General features: G+C 51.8%; 1 protein-coding gene and 1 long non-coding RNA gene across 6 annotated transcripts; one reads left to right on the top strand and one right to left on the bottom strand.

Annotated features, from left to right (window-relative positions):
• Window positions 1-5,085: 5,085 nt before the first annotated feature.
• HOXD3 (homeobox D3) lies at window positions 5,086-10,003 on the top strand. The gene is made up of 3 exons (XM_035697609.2): window positions 5,086-5,189; window positions 5,763-6,383; window positions 8,407-10,003. The coding sequence occupies exons 2-3, from the start codon at window positions 5,846-5,848 to the stop codon at window positions 9,162-9,164; spliced, it is 1,296 nt and encodes a 431-aa protein (XP_035553502.1). The 5' UTR covers window positions 5,086-5,189; window positions 5,763-5,845; the 3' UTR covers window positions 9,165-10,003.
• Window positions 10,004-13,045: 3,042 nt separating this feature from the next.
• LOC112668153 (uncharacterized) lies at window positions 13,046-23,668 on the bottom strand. 5 transcript variants are annotated; one of them, XR_003141513.3, is made up of 3 exons: window positions 23,576-23,668; window positions 13,990-14,448; window positions 13,046-13,680 (listed from the first exon to the last, which is right to left on the bottom strand). It is a non-coding gene; the product is annotated as an uncharacterized LOC112668153 (long non-coding RNA). The 5 variants fall into 5 exon arrangements; XR_003141511.3 differs by lacking the exon at window positions 23,576-23,668 and adding an exon at window positions 15,382-15,538; XR_003141514.3 differs by lacking the exon at window positions 23,576-23,668 and adding an exon at window positions 15,148-15,291.
• Window positions 23,669-23,850: the final 182 nt, after the last annotated feature.

The raw sequence follows: 23,850 nt of genomic DNA on the forward strand, positions 1-23,850 counted from the left end.
GATGGGGCTCCCTCCTGCTCCCCCAGTTTCTGGCTGTGGAAAGGGTACTTGAGCCGGTTGCCCAGAGCCAGCCGGGTTAAGCCTACGATTCTGGGCAAGCAGGAGGCTGATGTTGGGCCTGTGCTGGATTTTGGGTGGGCTGAGCATTCGGGAAAGCAGGAGAAGGCAGTGGGGACTCTGGGTGGCCCAACTTTGTCCCCCTTGGGGTCCTCTTTCTTTTTCCCTTGCCAAGCCTCCTGCACCAGAGAGCAGGGTGCACAGGGCATCGCAGAGCGCCCAGGAGCACACTTACCCTGTTCCTCCACGGCTAGGAAAACAAAATCTAGGTACAGGCAGCGCGGGGTCGGCCCTGGTGGCCTCTCAATTTAGCTGTCTTCTAAGGGGAAGATCCTACTTTTCAAGAATCCTCTTTAAAAAAAAAATAATAAAAGACTCAAGCAGTGAAAGTTGATGTCCGCTCACGTGAATGTATCATATAAAGTAGCTTCAGGGGCTCACCAGTCAGGTCTGAGGACCTGGATACATGGCGCCCCCACTGCGCAGCCCTGGGGCGGCCCCAGCAGCCTGGGCCCCCTGGGTCCGAGGCCGGCTGGGAAGCTGAAGCCCGGGCACGATATTAGGAGCCCTACCGGGCCGGGATCTCTCCGAGGCGCTTCCGTTGGGTGTTCATTAAGGGGTGAGTTATTGCTGTGTGAGCCAAAGGTCACTTCAAAGGCTTATGGCTGCGTGCTCTGGTCTTTAGAAGGGACTGGAACGCTTTGTGTGGGGCTTTCTCCTGCGCGGTTTAGTGTTTGCAAACTACTGAGTCGACAAATTGCACAGGGCAGATGCAAGAGGGGGGATTGTGTCTCTCCTTTCACCTGACCTGCATGGGCACCCGTTAAGCACCCACAGTCGTGGTAGACAGCTCGGTCTCTTTCTGGGTGAGGGTAGGAGGGATGTTTGTTTCTTAGATGCCTTGTAGCCTGATCCCCACCCAGGGGTGGTTGGGCAGCCCAGGCCAGGAGTGTGGTGGGTACCCACTGGAATAAAATAAATTCAGGGCAACCGGTCAAGATACAACGTACAAGCCAGAAAAGAGTGCCCAGCTCCCTTCCCACTGGGGCTGAGCAGGACAGCCATTGACTAGGACCTCCCCAGGCCCATCTGCGCCCTAGTCCTCTTTTTCTGGTGCTCTGTGCTGTAGCCTTCCTCCCATCCCCAATTCTGCAAGGTCCTCTTTTGCTCCTAGGACGGTGGGCTCGGCCTGGGGGATTAAGTCACCTGGAGCACTTACAGCTTGGTAGAAGCAGGAGAGAACTACTTGCCGTGGTGCCTTGACCCACTTGGCTCACCCTTTGCCCGAGGGTCTAGCGTTTTCCTCAGGTCGCACTCTTCCTTACCCCATCCGGCCAAAGATTTTGTGTTAAAGTCCACTGACTCCCTAGAAGCCGACCACGTCTTTTTTTTAATGCCGGGACACCCGGAGTGACTGCGGCCAACATATACAATAGTCACATTGATTATGACACCCTTAAAAGGGGTAGAGCCTCTCAACATGTGTGCGTAAGAAAGAACCGGCTGCCACTGAGGGTTTTCCATCTTGTTCCAGATCTGCCTCGACAATATCAAAAGGAACCCGAAGAACCTAAAAAGAGTTACAGCCAAAATTTGAGAACACACACACACACACATACACAATTGTGGTGAGTAGTGTGATTTAAAAAAATATATATAATTTCTACTACATTTCCATCTGTCCTGCAACTCAAGGTAGCCATCTCAGGATTCATACATCAAGACATAAAACAAAGGGCGGCTTTGAAGTGGATCACCTCAGTGTGAACTGCTGCCCGTTACATGATAACCCATCATCGGCCTTCAAATTTATGGCGCTTTAATGGGGTGAGCCCGGTGCCTTAAATGCAGGGTGTATTACGTATTGAGTTATCTGGGCTAACTAAGAATGATTTAGAAGGCGCGTCCGGGTTTCCCATAGGGCAGAAGAGGCTCAGGCTGCAGCGAGATGGAGAGAACCGGGGCAGGAAGCTCTCCCGGCGCCGCGGCACCTCCATCCCCACGGAGCGAACCCAAGGAGCGGTTCGGGAATCCCGAAGCGGCAAAGCCAACGGGGAGCAAGAATCGTTGCTGTGTTCCAGCGAATTAACGGGGATGCCCAGCAAGTCTTGTCCGCCAAAAAGAGATTTGTGGGCTTCCGAGGCCCTGGTTTAGGGAAAAAAAAAAAAAAAAACAAACAAACAACCAGGGAGAGGAGCCAAGGCCAACTGGAACCTTCGAAAAATGTGAGAGCAACAGAAACACCCGGCAGACCATCGCCTCCCCCTTCCTTCCAACTTGCCCGGACTCTGCGGGTCCATAAGTGACTGGGTTGCGGAGCGAGTCCCGGCCGGGCCTCCGCGCAGCCAGCGAGCCTCGGCGGCGGCGGCCCCGGACCGCGGGCGGCGGGCGGCGGGCGGCGGGCGGCGGGCGGCGGCGGGTCTTCGGCCCCCGCGAGGCCGCGCGTCCGCTCCCGCGTCCCGCCGCCCAGCAGAGCGGCTCCGAGCGGCCGCCTTATATACGCCCGGGGCGCGCGGGCCGCGGGTCGGCCGAGGTGCCGAGCGGGGGATCCTTTTGCTGCTCTTCCTCCCACGCGGAGCCTGTTTTCCACTTCTGAAAAGTGCCGGGCCTTGGGAAGTGTTTTTCTTTTCATTCCTTGCTGAAGCGTTTACTGCCGCCGCGCTTGCAGTCATAAATTTTGTTGCAAACCACAATGACAGGTGCATTGATATGCACCGTGAGAGCTCCAGCTGCTTAATAACCCCGTCCCCTGGCCGCTGTGAGCGCCTTTTATTTATTCGGTATCATATTAGGTATTGATCCCGGGCAGAATTAAGTGCAGTGAGCAAGTATCAGGGTTCGGCTGCTTCGGAGGCGCGGCGGGTGCGGCGGCCGCTCCGAGGGCCGCCTGCCTTCTGGCCGGGGACCCTTCGGCCCTGCGCTCCCAGCCTGCGGTTGGGCCTCCGAGCCCCGCTGGGCAACTTCCCCGGACCGCGGGAAAGGTCGAGCCAGACCCCCTTTAGTGCCCCTACCCGAGAAGGGGCCGGGGATCGTGCCCCGGCGGGGTTCTGGGGAGGCTGCCCCGGCCCGTGCCCCGGAGGCCGAGAGGAGCAGGAATGAGAGAAACGGGCAGCTGAGGACTTGGAAGACCGCCCCTCCCCCTGCTCGGGCTGATCTTCACCCCAAGGCGTTTGGGTCCCCGAGCAAAAATGAGCAGAGGTACCAAAGGGCGGAAAAAAAGAAAGCCTTTAAAAAAAAGGGGGGGGGTGATCGAAAAGATGAGCCACTGAACAGTTGACCATTGTCCAAGTGATTTATGACCCATTCCTGCTTTTTAGGTTCAAGCAGAGTTCACAAGGAGTAGGGATTTCTGGAAAGAAATAAGCTTTTTTTTTTTTTTTTTAAAAAAAAAAACAGTTTTGTCGTAATATTCTGGGGTTCTGTTTTAGTAGAGTTCGCTTCTTTGGGGCATTATAAAGTGGAGGTGGCGGGAGGCTGCAAAGCCCTTTCTGGTGAGGAGAGGCCTCCTGCCCTGGCTTCTGGGGCAATAGACATTGGGGTGGTGGCTCCTCATTGAGTGGGCCTTCAAATTCCTTAAGACAATGAAAACAGAGGCAGGAGAACAGACGCTGTGGTTATTCATGAAGCTGCCAAGTATTTACACTTTGGAGGCCCAGGACTCGGAGCTTCTTCCAGGAATATGCCATAGGAACAAATATATATGTAAAGCCATCTGTTTCGAAGACCTGGTCAGTTCCTAAAGAGGCTATTTTAACGTGATTTGTCCACCTATCAAGATAAACTTGGTCAACCTGGGAGGCAAGACGGGGGAGGGGGGTGTATTTTGCTTTCACAGTTGTAAACAAAATGACAGAAGCAGCAGTGAGTTCTGGTGGTCTGAGTGTCACATGTGACCATTTTGACATCCAGAGGGCCCACAGATTAAGACCGGAACCAGGATCCCCAGAAAAGCCCAGAAACAACTAAACCCAGAGTACCCAGTCCTTTGGCTTGGAGGCAAACACATAAATATTAGTCACAGGATGAGGGTGTAACTTTCCATTTGATATTCAGTAACATTAGTGGTCAGAGAACGATATAGAAAATGAGTGAAAGAAAGATTAAGACCAGCTTTGCTAGGTAGGTATCTTAACCATGTGCATTTAAGAACAATAATAGAAACAATTTCTAAAACGCTTTCTAGCATTCTGTTATCCCATTGAAAAGGGCTTGTGTCTTATCAAGATAAATGTCAAATTCACTTGTATTTTGAAACAGAATGGGCAACAATACTATCAGACAAAGGCTAATATGAGGAATTTTAAATATTGGGCTCTTTGGTGAAAGTGGAGGAGAAATGAGGGAATGGAGGAGTGAGCTGGGTCCTAGTGGCCAAATCTATTAGGCCACATAACTTGTCTAGACAATGTGGTCCATCATGATGACCATGATGGAAGCCCAGGGAGTTTTGAGGAAGGAAAGGTGCCTGAAAGAGGAGATCAAGAATTAAGACCAGGGAGCTGACCTATGAGTTTTCTTTATCAAGCAGACAAAAGTGGTTGAATGGTACCAGTTATACTTTAACTCCTTAGGAGCCTTTCAGGAGAAGGGGGTGGAGTGAGTGAGAAGGGAAACCTCCATCAAGAATCAGAGGACACAAAAGGGACAGAATTTTTCTTAGTTGTTTTTTTTCCCCCCTTTTTCTAATTCTCAGTCCATTCATCATGCCATGAGAGGTTCTCTCATTGGTTGTGCAGCGGGTGGAGGTGGGGTGCAGCAGATGATCCAGAGCAGAGGTCAATAATAATATATATTTATGTAATGGGTGCAGCATAAACATGATACAATTATAATATAAAGTATTTTACATTCACCCATGTTCCATACATTTCAAATTCTAAATCTCTTCACCCATCTCTAGTGGTATCCATTTAGAAGTAGTGGAGGACAAAGTAAAGACTCCAGAAAATTGTAGATGAAAGAGAAGAAACACTTTTTAGCCTCAAAATAAGTTTGGGAGTCTAAGTGTTCTTGGTTTTTATCTTCTAGTACATTTCACATTGACCCGCAGAGTTAACTGGGCGGATTCTCACCCTGTCCCCAGAAAGTTGACTATCCGGTCTCCATGAAAGATGCTGTGATTTTGAAACCAGGTGGGGGAGATACCTTTTTTTTTTTTTTTTTTGAGAGTTCTGGCTGTTCTGAGTGGGTTATAGAGTTTTATTTTTTCATCAACATCCTGGGGCGACCCAGTGATTGACTGGTTGGTCCCTCCATTCACTCATGCAACAGGCATTTATTGCTCTTACTACAGGAAGGGCATTGGACTGGGTGTTAGGAATATGTAGATGAATAAGACACAGTCCTTGCCTGCAGGGAGCTCAAAGTCCAGTGGGAGGATCAGCCATTAAAACGTTTGAGGCCATAAGTGCTTTTCTATGCCATTTCGAAAGCTAAATGGACAATCTTGAAGAAAGAAAATAGTGTCTGCGTGGGGAGGGAGCCCCTTCTCTTGGATGGAGTTGAGCTCAAGAGAAGGAAAGGTCTTTTCTTATGTTTATGGAAATGCCTTCTGACTTTTCCAAAGGTTCAAATAAGTTGAACTTCATAAAGTCTCAGATCCTCCCACTATGAAGGCAGCAGAGAGCAGGGCGAGCTAGTCCTTCTACACTGGTTGTCTTGTCAGTTACAGTCCCTCTGGGGCCTTTCACTTTTCTCCTCCACAGGTCACCTGGAGCCTGGGGCTACCCCGGCCCCCTCAGGATTCGGCAGACATCGGAGGAGGTGGTGAAGGAGACAGTGGTGGTCAATGTTATTTGAGCAGGGTCAACAGGCCCTGGAGCTTCCTGAGTGCACCATGCAGAAGGCTGCTTACTATGAAAACCCGGGACTCTTCGGAGGCTACGGCTACAGCAAAGCCACCGACGCTTACTACGGCACCCCCCATCAGCCTTACCCACCCCCTGCGGCCGCCAGCTCCCTGGACACCGATTATCCCGGATCCGCCTGTTCCATCCAGACTTCCGCACCTCTGAGAGCCCCGGCCCACAAAGGAACAGAACTGAATGGCAGCTGTATGCGGCCTGGCACTGGGAACAGCCAGGGTGGGGGGGGTGGCAGCCAGCCTCCTGGCCTGAACTCAGAGCAGCAGCCACCACAACCCCCTCCTCCACCGCCACCTCTGCCCCCATCCTCACCCACCAATCCTGGAGGTGGAGTGCCTGCCAAGAAGGCCAAGGGTGGGCCCAATGCTTCGGGCTCCTCAGCCACCATCAGCAAGCAGATCTTCCCCTGGATGAAAGAGTCCCGACAGAACTCCAAGCAAAAGAACAGCTGTGCCACTGCAGGTAGCTCTCTGAGGGCGCTCTCCCTGGGCTAAGTCCCCCAGACTGACCCCAAGAAGTTAGCTCACCTGGGAAGCAAGAGGCTCAGGGCTGGAAGTCCAGCTTTGGAGGCCATAGGTCTGCACTCCTATTCATGCAGAAATATCCTTTCTTTTTAGTGTCCCTGATTTGGAGCCACACCTGTACAGGGGCAGGATGCTCCATTCCAGGTTGCTGGTGCCATTGCTGGACAAGTCCTAAAGTTATTAGTAGATAGCTTTTTCTTATATCGACCTAATATCTGTTGTCCTAGGCTGCTGGTCCTAACTTAGCTCCTTCCATCCAACAGCTCTTCAAAACCTGAAGACAGGTATTATGACTCTCCAAGCCTGTTTTTTTTTTTTAAGATTTTATTTATTTATTCATAAGTGACACACAGAGAGAGAGGCAGAGACACAGGTAGGGGGAGAAGCACACTCCCTGCGGGGATCCTGATGCGGGACTCGATCCCAGGACCCTGGGATCACTACCTGAGCCAAAGGCAGATGCTCAACCACTGAGCCACCCAGGTGCCTGAGTTTTTACATAGTCTACATCACACCAACCTTACTCCCTTAAATTAGTAAGAACTAAAGTCTGTGGAGTGCTAACATGGATCCATGTTAACAACCTTGCTAAATGCCTTACAAGCATTATCTAATTTAATTTTCTGAAGAACCCTTTGAGGTAGGTATATAATAACGTCCCCATTTTACAGATAAGGAGACTGTTAGAGTTGCCCAAGATGACAAAACCACAGAATGGTGCGCTTGAATCCAACCAGAGCCTGCAAGACCTAGCCATGGACTCTGCTTGGTGTACCCCAGCCCAGATCTCCCCATCCCAGCAAATCCATAATGTGGAGGGTCATATCCTAGAGGAAGAGGATGTGCTCTGAAACAGGAGCAGCCTTGGGTTTCTCTTCCTGAAAAAGCTGATCCTAGAGTTGAGATCTTCTGTGGGTCCATTCACGGTGTGTAGAAGAAGACGGGCAGGGCCGGGAGCCCTAAGGCCTGCTGCCATTCTCCTCAGCCTGCTTGGTTCCTAAAATTTTCTGGCCTTGTGTCCTTTGATGCCATTTATTTTTAGGTAGATGAATTGGCTTCCAGGTCCAGAGCTAGTTTGAGTCCTCGGATGTAACTAAGCTTGTTATCAAGTCTCTGGTTTGCCTGCAATTCTCTGGGGCTGCTGCTCCTACGGGGAAAGTGCCTTCCAGCCTGTAAGCATCTTCTGCTCCTCCTTCCCAGCTGCAAGCCCAGGCCCCTCCCTCCCAGGAGAAATCCATTTGTACAAGCAGGGAGGGAGTGGACAAGCTGCTGAGAGGTGGCAGGGGTAGTGGAAACCAGGGTTGAGGTTGAGACTGCTGCTCCCAGCACTGAATTACTCAAAATGCACCCAGGCTGGCCTTGGAGCTCCTGAAACTCTGGGGCAGTATTTTTATGGTTTCTTACTTCCCTGAGTTTGGGTGCAGAGCCCTTGGGTGCAGCTGAGCTGGAGTGAGGTGCCCAGGTCTCCACCCTCATTCTGTGCTTCTTGGGGTGCTTTGCTCAGTAGCCAGCCCCGAAGCAAGCTTGAGGGGGGGAGAGAGGGAGCTGCCTTTCTCCTCCATCCCCCAGCAGAGTCTGGGAAGAGTGTTCAAAGAAGTCTGGCCCTTCTTTAATGGGGGCTGGGAGGGGGGTGGTGGCTAGGCCTTAGCAGCTGCTACTAGTCTCTCATTAAACTCCTCCACAGCCTTAGCCTTAGGGACAGGATGATGGACTGGGCTGGAAGGGAGGGGGCGGCAGAGTGAATAGGACCTCAGAAGGCAGATTGGGGGGGGGGGTTCAGGTGCAACTCCTAGGTAGGACTGGGGCCTGCGAGGTCCCGCTCCGAATCTCACCTCTCAGCCGCCCCTCCCCCACTGCCAAGGTGGGGGGAGGGATAGAGGAGCCAGGGAAGCACCCCGCTGCAGCCCTGGGTGCCCCCTCCTCGCCCGCTCAGCATCCCCTCTACCTCCCTTCCTGCCCAGGAGAGAGCTGCGAGGATAAGAGCCCGCCGGGCCCAGCGTCCAAGCGGGTGCGCACGGCGTACACGAGTGCACAGCTGGTGGAGTTGGAGAAGGAATTCCACTTCAACCGCTACTTGTGCCGGCCACGCCGCGTGGAGATGGCCAACCTGCTGAACCTCACCGAGCGCCAGATCAAGATCTGGTTCCAGAACCGGCGCATGAAGTACAAGAAGGACCAGAAGGCCAAGGGCATCCTGCACTCGCCGGCCGGGCAGTCCCCAGAGCGCAGCCCGCCGCTGGGCAGCGCCGCGGGCCACGTGGCCTACTCGGGCCAGCTGCCGCCCGTGCCCGGCCTGGCCTACGACGCGCCCTCGCCGCCCGCCTTCGCCAAATCTCAGCCCAACATGTACGGCCTGGCCGCCTACACGGCGCCGCTCAGCAGCTGCCTGCCGCAGCAGAAGCGCTACGCGGCGCCCGAGTTCGAGCCCCACCCCATGGCGAGCAACGGCGGCGGCTTCGCCAGCGCCAACCTGCAGGGCAGCCCGGTGTACGTGGGTGGCAACTTCGTCGACTCCATGGCGCCGGCGTCCGGGCCCGTCTTCAACCTGGGCCACCTCTCGCACCCGTCTTCGGCCAGCGTGGACTACAGCTGCGCCGCGCAGATCCCGGGCAACCACCACCACGGACCGTGCGACCCTCATCCCACCTACACAGATCTGTCGGCGCACCACTCGTCTCAGGGACGCCTGCCCGAGGCCCCCAAACTGACGCATCTGTAGCGGCCGCCACCGGCCGGGACTCGCGGCGCAATTACCTCTTTTGCTTTGGTGGCGGGGGTGGCGGGCGGGGCCCGCGGGGCAGCTCGGGGACCCCCTCCCTCGCTCCGGCCCGGTCGCCGCCTCCTGGTCTCGGGCCCGCGGCGGCCGAGACGCGGGCGACTGGGCCTCCCCTCCAGGCGCGCCCTCCTTGGGGTGACTGGCCATAAATCAGCCGCAAGGATTCTCCTCTGTAACCCCGACAGTGCCATATACTGCGGACCGAGGGACTCTAATCGGGTAGTGGTGTCCCGAAGGTAAGTCCGAGACCCACCGGCGGCGCGCTCTGCGGAGGGACCAGCGCCCGGACAGCCCGGGCCTGGCCCGCGTCTAGCTTAGTGACGGAGACCTTAATTTATATGCTCCTTCCCGTCCCGTAAGGATTGCATCGGACTCAACGATCTGTATTTATTATTTGAAGCGAGTCATTTCGTTTCCCTGATTATTTATCCTCGTCTTAATGTATTTATGTGTATATTTGTAGAATTCTCCAGCCAAGCTTAGGAACGCGCTCCCAGGCCGCGGGGGCCACGTTTCACCTCTTTAGTCCCCTTGGTCTGAACTAGTTGAGAGAGTAGTTTTGAACAGTTGTAACCGTGGCTGGTGTTTGTAGTTGATGTAAAGGATTAAGACCGCAAATTGTCCTTCATGGGTAGAGTCAGGCGGCCCCGTGGCGTGGCACGACACCCGTTACTCATTTCTCAACAGCCGCAGCCCTCACCACTCGACACAGTTTATGGATTTCAAATTGTCTGGTACTATTTGAACAAATATTTAGAATAAAAAAAATTTCTCAGTCGGAAGTGTATCTGTGTTAATCACGCACACTTGGAAGTAGATCGCTCTGCCTTTTATCTTTCGCACAATCCCAATAGAAGGCCCCCCAAGTAGGCTGACTCTTGGATGTATACATTAAAAAAAATGTATTTGGAATCTGGCACACGAATTGGTTCTGGGGATACTTGATTACATTGCAGCTATTGACATCAGGGGAGAAAATCTGAGGATGCAAGCCTAGAAATGGCCTGGGCGGGATAATTTGGGTAGGGCTTTGTGCTGTGCCTGCTTATGCTGTTTCCACCACCCTCTTTTTTAGAACACAAATCGACTTTTTAAAGATTGCATTTACACTGGGGAGGCCAGCACTCACTTTTCTGCGCTAATAAAAAATAAACTTTAAGAGAAAACTGACAATCAAAGAAAAGACACACGTGAAGCTGTAAGAACTGAGCTATGAAAAAGCTGAGGTGCACAAAAAGAAACGATCATTTGGAAACACGCACCTAAGCTTTTTCTCTAGGAAATGCTGTCAGGACTTTTTCCTTTATAACGGTTGGTGGTTCATTTCTAAAGTAAACAGACGTCCCCCGCGATGTAAAGTAATAAAAGTTTCATTAATGGAACATAACAAGTACAAACACCTTGTTTATTCCTGTTTCTTTGTACAAAACGGGCAAAAAATGTCTTCAAGGGTTAATATCCATTTTGTAAATATTAGTGTGGCTTTAGCTAGGGGCGGACAACGTCCACCCGCTCCTCTATCAGGAGACACTTGGAAAGCGCCTTCAGATAAGGTTCAATTCTTTTGTATTTCAGCAAAGTCTGCCCACGCATCTCTCTTTGGTCTGACAAATAATGCAACTCCTACTACATCCCCGGTGACACGAGGTGAAATTCCCATTGTGTGGAAATAATTTAACTTCTAATCTTCTGGTGGAACAACAATCGTTTCTATTTGGATGTTTGTGTTTCGCTAAATAATGATGGCTCCAATAATATCTAGTTTCCTTGTTCCTTTGTGCTGTTTTTAAAATGGCATGTTAGGTTGGGGGTGGGAGGGGATTATCCTTTTGCTAAAATTTCACTTTATCTGAGCAGGTTTAGAGTATACATGTTGTAGAAGTGTATCAACAGAATAAATGACTTCAACTGAAGGGATATTTTACCCACTTTCAAGGCTTAAAATTGTTTTCTATGAAATTTGCATCGATAGGCAGAATTTCTAATTGTCTTGTAAGAAATTATTTTTTAAGCTATTAGGGAAGTCAGAGAAGAGCTTGCTGCCTTGCAGGGATTACAACAACCTTTCTTAACTGGCTAAATATTAAATAGATGAATTATCAGGCTGTTTAGATTCAGCCCGGTTTTCCCTCATCTCCTCTTCCTACCATAAATAATAATAAAAATACATAATGCATTATGGCTCCAGGCGTTTTCCAGCGCGGTGTGTTACCGCAGGAGTATCTGCTGAGTCTGCGGGTGTCTGCAAAGGCCCCAAGTGTCATCTGCGGCTTAGGGTTTCATGGATTAGACAGTAAACGGTGTCTAGGCCGGCTGCCACCAGCCTCCTCCCACACTGAGGCTCCAAACAAGTGCGGGGTTGGGGGCTCCCTCTCGGGGCGGTGGCCCAGAGGCACCCCTCTCTGATGAGGTGGTGGTGGGGGGGTCGCTTGGGACAAATCGGCTTTCTCTCACCTTTGGGGAAAGGTTTCCCGAGGCTTCTGAGAATAGCTCGGATTCTTTGCTGCCATTGGCGTGAGTGTCATGTGATGGGCACACTCGGCGGCTCCCGGCGCGGGGAGGGGGGCGCGGTGGTGAGTCTGGGTCGGCGCTTCCCGCGCGGCCCCGGGCCGGGGCGAGAGGGGGGCCCGCGGCTCAGCCATTTAAAACTTCATAAATTATAAACAAGCCGCCTTGGCCTTCGCCATAAATTCTGCTCCTTTTGAGCCTGCAATTAGCGTTAGGAAGCACCGGAGTCTAAACACAACCGAACGCCCTCTGAAGCGCCCAACTGCCCAAGGTTGCAAACCTTTATTTATTTGCCGCCCCCCGCCCCGCACCCCGAGGTCTGCACGCACAGCCGCCCCTCCCCCGCCGGCCGCGCGCTCGCTCGCGCTGGGTTCCCGCGCGGCGGCGGCGGAAGGTCACAATAGCTGCTGCAGCGCCGGCGGCTCCCGCCTCCCCCTCGCGGCCCTCGAGCGGCGGGGAGAGCGCGTGGGGGAGGGGAGGGGAGCGCGGCCCGGGGGGGGGGGCGCCTCGCGGCGCGAAGGGGCAGGTTGGCGGCGGAGGGGCGCCTCCACCCCAGCCCGGGGCTTCCGCCCGAGGCGGGCTCACGGCGGGGAGGGGGCGACGGGGGCGCCCCGAGGCCTCGAGGCTGCGGGTGCAGGGCGCTCGGGGCAGAGCCGCAGCCCGGCCCTCCAGCAGCGGCGGCGCCTTTGTGCGCGCAGCTTCCCGGGGGCTGCGCGCCGCGGGGCCTAGGCCGGGAGGGGAGCACGGGCTGGGCCTCCTCTCGGGCATCGGCCTCCGGGAGGCTGACCTCGTCCGCCGCTCCGAGGGAGGAAGCGGCGCTCTGGCTCAGGCCTTGCTCAGCTCTTTTTCTCCTATGGAGACCGCTGATGGGTAGAGTGGGGGAGGGGAGGGGCCACGGAGGTTTGGGGGGAGCCTCCTGAGGCTTGGAGTCTGAAGCCCAGGCCCGTGCAAGGTGGTGGCAGCCTTTTGGGAGCCCCTGGTTGTTCTAACGGCCCGGCAGTTGAATTAAAGCAGGGTGGAGAGGAGGCTGCACGGATGGCCCACTGCAGAATGGGAGGTGGGGGCGGGGAAAGACAGGCTGAGGGCGAGCTTGCCCTGGCCACCGGGAGAAACTCAGGATCCAGCCCGAGGGGGTAGAGGGACCCAACTGAGCTGGCCGGGAGTATGGGGAAGTCGCAGAGGAACGATCTGCAGAGTAGTCCGGCCCCCCTCCCCCCAAAGGCAGTAAGAAAGGGCGCTAAGTAAATGTTCTGCCTCCTGGCTTTCAGGCCTCAGCCTCGTCCAGGGACCTGACAGAGAAAAATCCGCCTCTGATGAATCATTAAGTTAACCATCCATTTGTACCATTTCTTTGTACAGGCTTTCAAATGAGAGAGAGAGAGAGAGAATATGGAGTGAGTCCTTTCCCCCTGGTGCCGCCCCAAGCCTAGTCCCTATTAGAGACACATCAGCCAAATTGGCTTCCGAGGCCTCACAGGCTGCTAACCTTGCTGAACAGGATTTTTCGAATTTCTATCTGTAAGGAGTATTAAAAGATAGTGATTACCTATACCAGCTACTCATTTCTTCTCCCTCCCCCATTCTGTACCAGCCAACCCACACTGAAGGAAGTGCATCTCCTCAGCCATAAGTCTGGGGAGCCTAGGCTCTCCATCTGTTGAGGTTTTTCATTAGCCAGGGTGAAGAGGATATGTGTGGGTGTATGTTTGAATAACAAAGAAGAAACCCAACATTCTAATGAAAAGTGTTTCTCTGCTCGACCTGGGGAAGCCAGAAGCTTGTTTACACTGTCAGTACTCAAGGGACTGTCAGGCCTGTTTGGCTTTATCCTCAGAATTAGTGGAAACTTTCTCTTGAAGTACAAAATTGATTAAATAATCCCAGTTACAGATCCAGGAAGGTCCTCTTCATTTGGGGGTTCTTGGCATTACTTTGGTCCTTCTTTCAGGAACTGTAAGAAAAAAAAAAAAAAAAACAGGATGAACAAAAGTATGTGAGTATTAAATAAAAATACAAAGAGGGCCAGAAGACCCCAGTCCCCACAGGCCTACAGCCTCGTCACTTTGGGGCACTGCAACTGGGTGAGCAGACTTATCCTTAGACACTTTGGACACAGAGAGCTGAGACTGAGTCACCAGCCATACTCTCACCACCTCTTAGGACTAGCTCACTTAGATCTCTCTTGCAGAGGGCCTGGATGGAGAGGAAGAAGAAGAAAAAAAAAAAAAAAAAGGACAGTAGGTGAATCCTCTGTACTTACTGCATTGGTGGTGCTGGTGGTGGAGAAGATCATCACAGAGGATGAAATCTTAGTTTTCATCGTAGCTTGTCTTCTGGTCCAGCTACAGATGCTGTTATCTTTGGGGCCCACCGTTGGTACCATATGGATTACATATATACTTGGCCTAACGCCCATGCTTGAATACGGCCCTCAGGTCTCAAAACCACCTTGGCAAGTTGGAATAGTACAAAGGTAATTCAAGGACCCACTTTCAGGCCAGGTCCAGCCTGGAGCACAGTAAACAAAAGGTTTCCCCACATGATGGAAGAGGAAATGCAAATGGATGTCCAATCATTTGCAGCAGAAGGCGGCGAAAGGTCCCTAGGAGATCTGCAAGGTGGGTGATAGGAGGTAAATCCTTATGTCCTAGATCCTGTGGCAAAATCTCTTGACTGGCTCCTGGAGCTAGTCTGGATCATATGTACGGGAGAACAATATCTGGAAAATAATGAAAATAGGATTTTAACATTAGTAGGAGCCCCGGGAGGAGACTTGAATTTACATCAGGATTCCCGGAGAACCCTGGCGGTACTGATGAAGGGTTTCCACTGGGGAGGCAGGCCGAGCAGCAGGCCAAGGGGACCTGTTGGGCCTGGGCCTTTCCGACCGAGGGGGGAGAGCGTCGCCGACTCCCGCGGAGACGCGGAGAGGGCCCTTTGATGGCTCTATTGTTCCAAGCGCTGCCCTACCCACACCACGTCCCTCCGCCTCCTCCGCGAGCGCGGCGCGGGGACGCGGTCGGCGGCGCTGGGCTCCAGGCCGTGGCGGAGCCGCCACCAGCCTCCCTCGGCCGCGGCCCCCGGGCGGCAGCGACGCGCCCTTCCCGTCGCGGGCGCAGCGCACACAAAGGAAGCCCCCGCCCGTCCCGGGCCGCGGGGACCCGCCGGGGAGCCGCAGCGCCCCCTCCCCCGCGGGGAACAATAGCCGCCGCCTCCCCCGGGCGCCCCGGCGGCCGCGCCGCACAAAGGCTCGAGAGGCGCGCGCCCGCTCCGCGCCCCCCGGGCCTGCGGCCCCGAGCTCCCGGGGGCGGGGGGGGGGGGGGTGTGAGTTACCCGGCCCGCGGGGCGGGGGCCCGTGCGCGTGCGCGGCGGCGGCGGCGGCGGCAGAGGTTGGTCCCGTTAAGGGTTCATCAATCACCCGGGGTGCACTTCCCGCTCGACAGCCGTTCCTCCCACTTCGGAGCGAGTCGGGGCCAGCTGCGAGCCGACCAGAAGCCGCAAGCAGGGGAGACGCGGGCACGCGGGGAGCCGCGGAGGGCGCGACACGCCGGCCCCGCCCCCGGACCGCGGGGGACCTGCCGGGCCCGCCCCACCTGCTCCCTCCCAGCCCGCCGCCCCCTAACGCTCCCCACGCCCAGAAAGGGCCGCTCACCTCGCCCTAGCCAGAAGCAGCCGAGTCCCGCTGGGCGGGAGGCCTTCGCAGACACTGTGTGGGGATTTTTAAAAAGATTCCCGGGAGACTAGGCTTCGGGGAACGGGGCGGAGCTAGTTGGCTCGTCTCCTTCACCTGCAGAAGTAATTCGTGTGGGAGGAGGCAGGGTAACACTTGGACGGTTGAACTTGGAACTCAACTTGAATGCCATATAAAAAGGACAATAAAAAATACACTTAAAATACCAACCACAATGATACGCCTCTCCTCTGTTCTGCTGTGACAGAAGGACTGGAGTATTTTTATTTCAGCTCTTTTGGGGTTCATTTTAGAAATAGCATCAAAGGATGGACTGAAAACGGCGCGCAGCGGCCTGGGGAGGCGGGGCGGGGAGGGTCATTAGCATTAGAGCCTCTAGCGCAGGAGGGCTTGGGGAAGTGGGAAGTGGGTGGTGCAGCATTCATACACCCTCTCTTGAGTGGTACTTGTAGTCCTCTTGGTAAATTCTAAGAAAGTTCCAGGCTACCCCCCTTTTTACTCTTTTTCTGAGTGACATCAGCTGAGAAGTTTCTGGAGTTAGTGAAGTGTTGCCTCAGCCTATAGGAAAGAACCCTTGAAAGACAGAAACTTCCAGCTCCCCCCTTCCCTCTTCTCTTTCAGCATCCATTGGGTGGAAATTAGCTGGCTTTGGAGAGATGTTCTATTATCATTTTGCTTTACATAGATAATAAGCTGAAGCATTAAGCCTCGCAAAGTGTTCTGAACTCATTAAGCGATTAAAATACTGGTCCTGTTGTCCTTGGCTTGGAGCCTGTCCCTCTCTCCCTTGCCTTTCAGCAGCACCTACTGAACAGCTCCTGCGTGCGCGGTGCTGGGCTCTGAGCTATAAAAATGAGTCACTAACAGTGTGTGCCCTTTGATCTACTGGGGGGAGAAAAAGAATCCTAAAACAGCATGACAGATGCTGTAACACAAGTGTGGTCAAAATGTTCCTGGAATAAAAAGAAAGCCACTATCACCACTGCACTGTCAAAAAAAAAAAAAAAAAAAACTTCTCAGGGGAGGTGAATTTGGGTTCCTGAAGTATGAGGTTTTTTAGGAAGGAAGGAGGGATGTACCAGGCACAGAGAGCAGCACATGCAAAGCAAGGAGGGAAGAAAGAGCAAGGTCTGGACCCGGAACAAGAAGAATCATTTGGGGGATCCCTGGGTGGCGCAGCGGTTTAGCGCCTGCCTTTGGCCCAGGGCGCGATCCTGGAGACCCAGGATCAAATCCCACGTCAGGCTCCTGGTGCATGGGGCCTGCTTCTCCCTCTGCATATGTCTCTGCCTCTCTCTCTCTCTCTCTCTGTGTGTGTGTGTGTGACTATCATAAATAAATAAATTAAATAAATCTTAAAAAAAAAAAAGAAGAATCATTTGGAGTAGAGCATCTGGCTGGAAAGAAAAGTTGCATGGGGTCCATGGAAAGGAGACTGGACCTAATCTGTAGACAGTAGGTAGCCACTGAAAGTTTTAAGCTGGGTTGTGAGGTTATCTATTTAGGAAGCTTGCTCTTTGGGATACTGTGTGTCACTGGAGAAAGCAGAAATAGGAGGGAAGGAAAAAAGTTCCTCTCTCTGCTGCAGTAATCTAGCAGAGAAAGGAACTAAGGTAATGAGGATAAAGAGGAAAAACATTCAGGAGGACAAATTCACAGGACTTAGTGATAACTGGATGAGTGAAAGGAGTTATGAATGCTAATCCCTAGGTTTCTATTTAGAGAGCCTGAGCCAGGTACTCTGGTCATTCACCAAAATGAATGCAGGCTGGGGAAGAGAAGACTTTGCAGGGGATACTGAGGAATTCAGTGGTAGGTCTACATTGTGTTTTCTGCTTTGCTAACCGATACACTGTATGACCCTAAACAATTCACTTCATTTTTCTGGCCTTCAGTTTCATCACCAGTGAAACAGATGTCTACTTCGATGTCTACCTCAGGAGTTTACCATTTGTGTGTGTGAGTGTGTGTGTGTGTGTGTGCACACACACGCCTGCATTAGGTATTACCCTCACCAGGTCCAAGTGAGTGTCCTATGCAAAGTTAAAACCTAGGGAAAACATCCTCTCGCTCACACCATGCTGATCAATATTTAGATCCTGGGTGGCCAGTGAGAAATAGGTCTCAGGAAAATTAAAAACAACACCCTACTGCTTCCCAGATATTGAATCCAAGCTAATGCTTAGGACTAGGTCAGATCATATTGCTAATTAGAGCTCCTCCGCTTCCGGAGGGTCCTCTCCAGGGACACGTGCAGAAATGTGGTCCTGGTATCAAACCACTAAAGAGGAGGCCTCTTAGCAGATGTCAGAAAGCTTTTTTTATATCCTGTGTCTTTCAGGGAATGCTTGAAGCCACCCACTCTCTTTGAACCTCCTTAGGCTTCCTTGTGACACAGTGCAGTGTAGAGGAAAGAGTGTTGGACATCTGACCTTGGCTATTTACATTGGGCATGATGACAACAAGTAGTTTATCTTTTCTGTGTCATATTACATTTGTAAAATAGAATTATGAAAGGATCAAACAAGATGAAGAATGGCATTTTTGGAGGTGCTCTAAGGGTAAGTAAGAGGTATTATTATTATTATGAAGATTTTATTTATTTATTCATGAAAGACACAGAGCATGAGAGAGAGAGGGAGAGACACAGGCAGAGGGAGGAGCAGGCTCCATGCAGGGAGCCAGACGTGGGACTCGATCCCGGGTCCCCAGGATCACAACCCAGGCCGAAGGCGGCGCTAAACCGCTGAGCCACCTGGGCTGCCCAGTAAGAGGTATTATTTTCTACTTATTGGATTGGCAAAAATAAAAAATTTTACTACCCCACTGAGATGGCAAGGGTATGAGGTAAAAGGAATTCTCCTATGTTGCCAGTAGAAGTATAAATTGATGCACTTCTAAGGAGAGCCATATGGCAATTTGTATCAAAATTGCCAGTGCACATCCTTTAGACTCAGTTATTCCATGTCTGGGAATTTTTCTATAGGTCAAAAACTTGAACATGTGTTTGTAATAGCAGAAGACTGAAAATACGCTAAATACCTATTGAAGAGGATTAGTTAAATAAATTGTGGTACATGGGTACAGGACAGCATGAAGTTGTAAAAATAAACCAGGAAGTTCTGTAGGCACTTCTATGAAATGATCTTCAAGGTACGATAGGAGGGAAACCATGGGGCAAAAGAGTCTACCTAATATGCTATCATTTATGTAAAAATTGTGGGGGAATTTATAGATAGATGGAGACGTATGAAGTATCTCCGGCAAGATATACAAGAAACTAATAACTAGTGAAGGGGAACTAGGTGGCTGAGGACAGGGATGGGAGAAAGGTTTTCACTGCATACCATCGTGGTACACCACTGCATAGCATCGTGGTACACCATTGCATACCTTTGAATTTTGCACCACATAAATTTAAATATGTTACCTGTTTAAAAAGATAAAGGTGCAAAAGAGAGAGAAAGAGAGAGAGAGATTAGTACAAATGTAACTGGCCTGGGTGTACCTGTGTGTGTTCACACTTGTGCTAACTTTGTACTATCCAGTTACATTACTCTAGGGACACTTCTGGTTTTGATCCCCCAGGGATCAAGCTCAGCGGGAGATGAAGGGATCCTCTACTCTTGCTTGCTGGAGGAGGTGAGGACCCAGATCCATCTCTGCCTTCTCTTTCAGGAGTGGCTCAAGGTGGGCCCTCAGAAGTTTGGAGCACAATTTTAGCAAACAAACTGCAAAGAGAGGGCAGCAGGCTTCCCAGTCAGCCACACCAGCTGTATGGTCTCCCAGAAAAAGGGTGTCTCCTTGAACACTGCTCTGTTGGCTGTGATGGAGGACACCACAGTGTGGAGGAGGGGCTGCTTTACTCTTCCCTCTTTGTAGGCTGTGGACAGGCAGCCGACTGCAGACAGTCAGGAGACCCTCATTTTTTGCAGGATGGTTTTGTCTTTTAACCTTTGAGTAAAGTGACTTCCTCTCTAAAATGAGTGGTTCAGTGTCACTTACCTCTAAGGGGCCTTCTTGCACTGACGTTTTATGATATGATAGGCCCATCTTTAACCAAAGAAAGAGTTACAGCTTAGGCAAGGGACATTTCATCCCTTCTGGGTCCCTGGAGCTCAAATACTCATTCCAGATAATTTGGGAGAGGTGGAAGGAAAGAAGAGTTGGCTCCTCCCTCTTGAGACCCTCCCCACCCCCCATTCCTACCTCTTCCTTCTTTCCATTACCTCAAAACCACTCTGAATTTTCTCTGGGGAGACTGGGATAGACAAAACCCTTTCATTTATTATCTCACCGGCATCCTCAAAGCCGAGTTAGGAAAGCGGAAAGGAGCAGAAGCCAGGTCTCTGCAAAGCACTATTTTGTCAGCAAAACTGGGGAAACTCCTACTGACTACTACTTAAGGATATTTTATGAAACTTCACCTCGACTAGACTTAGGTTTGGCCGTGACATTCTCGGCCCCTACCACCCAACAGGCTTCTCAACCTTGTTCAGACTCATGTTCCAGCTAGCCAGGAGCTCTCACAGTGCTGGTCAAGGCCCTTCCCACAGAACCACCCCTCTCTCCACACATTGCCCACCCCACTCTGAAGCAGAAATTCTCAAAGTATGGTTCCAAAGAACCTTGCTTTAGAATCACCCATGAGGCTTACTGAAACGCCTACTGGAGACAGATACACTGGGTGAAAATCTCTTGCGTGGGCTCAGGCCCCTGCACATTTAAAGAAGCTTCTATTATGATTCCTACCCTCATGAAGTGGTTTTGGGAGCCAGTAATCTAAGGATATCCTTTAGCCAATATTAGTCATGGTAAGAACACACCATTCTGTCCATCAAACATTTCTTGTCTGTTTACTGTGTCCCAAGCAAGGGGAGCCTTGCTTTCACAAAACTCTCGGGGAAAGGCACAGCACTCTAAACCGTTTTCCTCAGGGAGGCTCATGTTAGTCCTTGGGATCCCTTTCACCCCCACTTCCATTATGGGAAAATTGAAGACTGCTGCAGAGAACTACAAATCTTACTTAAGAGAAAAGCCCACCGCCCCGCCTGCTTTTCACCTCAACAAGCAAGAGCCTTTCTATCCTTGGGGGCTGTGGGGCCAAGAGTATGCATGTGCTCAAAACATCTCCAAGGGGGTGACATGATGAGGCTTGTATAGAAGGGTTGCACGAGACTTCTTAGGAAAAACTGTAAACACACAGAAGACCAGAGTGCCATCCTTCCATCACTTCTGCCTTCTGTCTGCAAGAAAAAAAGCTTGTTGTTGGAATGAGAGACAAAGGTTGTTATGGGGCAGGGGTGGGGGTGGCTGCCTTGGTTAGCAGTATGGGAGAGATTTCAAAGCATTCCTACATCAAACACAACCTGGCAATCAGGCCCCTCTGCTGTCACCTCCTGCTGAGAACTCACAGCACCAGGACCTAGCAGGCCAAGTGACCCTTGGGAATTCACGACTTGAACAAGCAATAAAATTAGTAAGACATTTCTCTTATACCCTGAGACAAACATTAAAGGTATTCAAGGTATCCTATGTTTACATCCTTCTCCATACATTTCCTCCAATAATATCTTCCAATCTCTCCTTAGAAAATTATAGATTCAGATTCTTCTGGAGTAGATTTATAATATAGCTGTGACCTGTGCCAGTAATGAATCCCTAGTGTGTGTGTGTGTGTGTGTGTGTGTGTGTATATATATATATATATATATATATATATATATATATTCATTTATTTTTGTAGCCTAGACCTCCCCTAATAAAATGTTCTTACACAGTAGGTCTTTGGCAAATGTTGAATCTCAGTGTGAGGTAACAAGAGTCTTGACTCTAATCTGAGCAAGTCAAGAACCAGCCCAGGAGTGGAGATAGCAGCTCTGGGCCCCAAGATATAGGATATGATATAGGATATGAGCCTGAGAGATTAAAGGGAGTAAAGAGAATGAACAGAATGTAGCGATCATCAGAGACCTGCAACTAGGTCTGAAAAAATACTGAACAACCCACCCACCCACCCACTCTCACCCATAGTTTTGAAAACAAAACAACACAATTCAAAAAAAAATCTTTCTCCCTTTTAAGACATTTTCTTCCACCAGCAGAAGTTCAATCTCCAAAATTTTGCTTCAGGGAAATAGTGTGGACAGCTTATGGGTACATCAAAGTCAATGCTTAATTGTGACAGCAAGAACCCAACCTTTGCCCTAAACGCTTAGCAGGAAAACCCCAGTCCCTTTCGCAATGAAGTTTGCCAAGCTGCGAAGGCTGCCTGTTTCTTCTGAAACCTTAGAGCAAAACCCTTGATAGGTTTTGGTCAGACTTGCCAATCAGGCTGGATTTTCTGCCCTACATCCTGAGTTGCAGCCAGGTGATGTCTTCTCCAGAGAGGTTTACAAGGCTATCCCCCTTCCTGACCTGCTGGGGACTCTAGGCCTAGGAGCTGTGATTAAATGGGCACCTTTTGAGAGAAGACCTATGATTTTGAGATAGGAGTGTGCTCACTGGGCCATTATGCTGGTAAAAATTGGCTACTAAAGTCTAGTCAGGGGTGAGTGAGGTGTTATGTGAACTCAGCAGCATCTGAGTTGCTGATATTTTTGTATTAAGAGCCCAGAATGGGAAACGGCAAAGAAATGCTTCTACATATGAAGGCTGAGCTAGCTCTCCCATTTCCTGATCAGGAAGCTAAAAAAGAGCCTCTATTTTTTTCCTTTTAAAAAAACTACTTAGGAGCTTTGTCATCTGATTGGCCATAGGAGCAAACTGAAAGTAGCAACATCAAGTGTGAAGCGCTGATTTTCAGCATAGGATTCTGTTTCCCAATCAAATCCAAGAAATCCAGAAGTGTAGGAACCCCGGACCTGTTAGCTTTGTGCTCATCCCTAGGTGTGTCCTCTCTACCTACCCCTTCCTCACCTTGGCTCAACTTCAGCTTCACCCGCAACACTTTTGGTGTGACTTTGTTTATTCACAAGTTCACATCCCAGTAAGGAACTGGCTCCCCCGACTGTGATGGCTCCGACTTTCCAGGCTTCCTGGAAGTGGAATTTTAGGGAAAGCCTCAATCGCTCTTTCATGACAAGTGGATCAGTAAAACAATAATAAAACCTCTGTCACCATAACTAAGAGGCTCTAACAGATCAAATTCTCAAGGGCACTTGAATAAGCCAAGAGTAGACCCTATTCACACAGTTTTAGGAAACCACTCTTTCATGACTGCTGTGTGTAAATACCGTTTATTTATTTAATTTGTTATTTTCCTACGGCCCCAAAGAGGAAAGCATTACAAGAAATGTTGGAGGAAGTTGGGAAGTTTGTCAACGCAAAGCTTGTCTTCGTAACCCTTCTACTCTTCATTTCCTGCGCCAGTTGCACTTTTATTTCCCGTCTCTCTACGCTCAGTAAAACAAAACCATATTATCAAGGGAAAGACGTGAGCCCATTAACATTGTGAGCCCTCACATTTCACTCGCAAGAGACGACGCAGCACTTATCTGATGGAACAGAAGCTTTAATTGCCTCGAGGTACAAGCCCGTCCAAACCTCTGAGATCTGACCGGTCCCTGGGAAGCCTTGGCGCGCTGGAGCCAAGCGCCCGGAGCGAAGTGCGCAGCCTTGGGGCGGGTGCCAGCGTCCCCCCCACCCCCGCGGGCACATTCCTTACTCCGGCAGCCTAGGCAGAGGGGGGCATCTGGTGCAGCCCCCCCCAAGGCGGAACCCCCATCTCTTGCCCAAACCCGAACCTGGCGCCCCGACACGCACCAGTCACGCCGCCACACATGGAAGGGACGCGAACTGAAGGCAACGCTGCGAAGTAACGTGCAAATCTAGTCCAAACGCGGGGATTTTGTGCCGCCCCAGGTACGCGGCCCCCAGGGCGTACAACTTCGTCCCCCGAATCGGAAGGAGGGACAGAACGAGGGACAGTCAAGCCTGTGCTCCCGGTTTAGGAGAGGGAGAACTCGAGCGCCAGGAAAACCCGCAAGCGCAGGGGACTGGGGGGGGGGGAGGGGGGACAAAGGCTACGGGCGGTCCCCACGGGGGCCCCAGTCCCCAGCTTAGTGCCCAGGTCCGCAGCCCAAGGGTGAGGCCCCCCCCCCCCCCCCCCCATCCAGAAGAACAGGCTTCTCCCGCTCTAAGCTCTGGTCCTCACCCAGCGGCCAGCCCCGCCGCTCTCCCGCCGCTCCGTCGGTGCCGGTCCCGGAGCCGGCGTCCCGCGCTCGCGCCCCGCCCGCCCCGGGGCCGCTGGGCCGCCGCCGCCCGCAGGTCGGGCGAAGTTGGCTGCGGGGCAGGCGCGTGCAGCCGGGACCCCGGCCGTGCGGGGCGGGCGCCCATTGGCGGGCCGGCGCCACGTGGCCACCCCCGCCGCTATATTAGGCCACTATTTCCCTCTGGCTCGCTCGCCATGGCTCGGCGAAGGCAGCTGGG

The sequence above is a fragment of the Canis lupus genome, chromosome 36 (assembly GCF_003254725.2).
Source record: "Canis lupus dingo isolate Sandy chromosome 36, ASM325472v2, whole genome shotgun sequence".
NCBI classification, from domain to species: Eukaryota; Metazoa; Chordata; class Mammalia; order Carnivora; family Canidae; genus Canis; species Canis lupus.